At 40.1% G+C, this 1,200-nt stretch overlaps 1 protein-coding gene across 1 annotated transcript; it reads right to left on the bottom strand.

The window, feature by feature from the left end:
* Window positions 1-4: 4 nt before the first annotated feature.
* On the bottom strand, window positions 5-1,142 carry LOC111386250 (U-box domain-containing protein 21-like; the record flags this gene model as incomplete). The annotated part of the gene is made up of 1 exon (XM_023010706.1): window positions 5-1,142. A coding segment is annotated over exon 1 (906 nt), but the record flags the coding sequence as incomplete, so codon positions are not given.
* Window positions 1,143-1,200: the final 58 nt, after the last annotated feature.

Here is a 1,200-nt window from a genome sequence, read left to right as displayed (position 1 = left end):
CTATGTCCACAAACTTTAATGTGATAATTTCACCGTTTTCCGATATTGTCATATGGTAGATAACCACTAGACTTGCCTTTGTAACTGTAGGGCAAATTGGTACTTTCACAACCTGAAACAATGCTTCCACAATGCCTTCAATTTCCATTAGCCTGTTAACTAAATCTTGATCTTCTGAAATCAGTTCTTTCAAGACTAGAACTGCATGTTTTCTTGAAGAAAGGTCATCCCCTTTCAAAAACAATGAAATACAGCGAAGAGAAATTGCTGATCCCAGCTTAGATTTGCCTTTTTCGCCTAGTGGGAATGTCCATGTGAGTGCAGACAAAATTTCCTTCAATAAGTCAGTGAATTCTTCTGTTGAAAAACTCGCGAAAAGCTCGAAACAAGCTGCTAATGAACAACCAGCTCCATTCTGCACGATACAACGCTTGTTACGTTCACTTTCTTTGGCCAAATTCTTCATCTTTCTAAGCAAATCTAGGCACTTTTTTGCATCTCGATGCTGCGTTGCAGCCTCTATTGTTGAGCAAATCTCTGAAACATCGTATGGGGTAATCGGAATTCGAGGAGTTGGTATTCTTTCAATGCCATAAGATTTGTTCTCCACACACCAATCTTGAATCATCTTCCTTATGGCATGATTCGGGATTTGATCAAAGCTCCTTAGCACTTGATTGGTCACCGGGCACGTTATGTTCCCGGCATCAATCCACTTCTCGATACTTTCTCGATCATACGTTATCCCAGTAGACAATGTAACTGGATCTTTCATTAGATCGAGCGAAATTGGGCAGCGAAAATGAGTCGGAATGGAGAGTTCCATATCCGGAAACTCATCCTTTCGGGCACGGGCACGGGCACGGGCACGGCCGGCTCTCCTCCTCCTCCACGAGAAAATCATACTCATAATATCTCTAAATATGAAACCTTTTTCGAATTGAATCGAATCGAATCGCTATTCAAAGAGAAAGATACCAAATAACTAATAATCTTGTGTAATTTGTATAGATATGTAGTTGCAAAAAGTGTAGAACTTGAAGGGATTTTGGGATATAGAATGTTTGTTCATGTGATAACAGTGATATATATGAGGAGGGGATATGGGATTTTGGAGGGTCAAAAGCAGACAGACGTAGGAAACATAGGAAACGTTCAAAATCCTAGGCAAGGAAATTAGGAAAGTTATACGTTGTAGTA

The sequence above is a fragment of the Olea europaea genome, unplaced genomic scaffold, assembly GCF_002742605.1.
Source record: "Olea europaea var. sylvestris unplaced genomic scaffold, O_europaea_v1 scaffold34857, whole genome shotgun sequence".
Taxonomy (NCBI): Eukaryota; Viridiplantae; Streptophyta; class Magnoliopsida; order Lamiales; family Oleaceae; genus Olea; species Olea europaea.
Note: the sequence above shows the minus strand (reverse complement) of the source record. Positions and strands in the feature narration are given on the sequence as shown.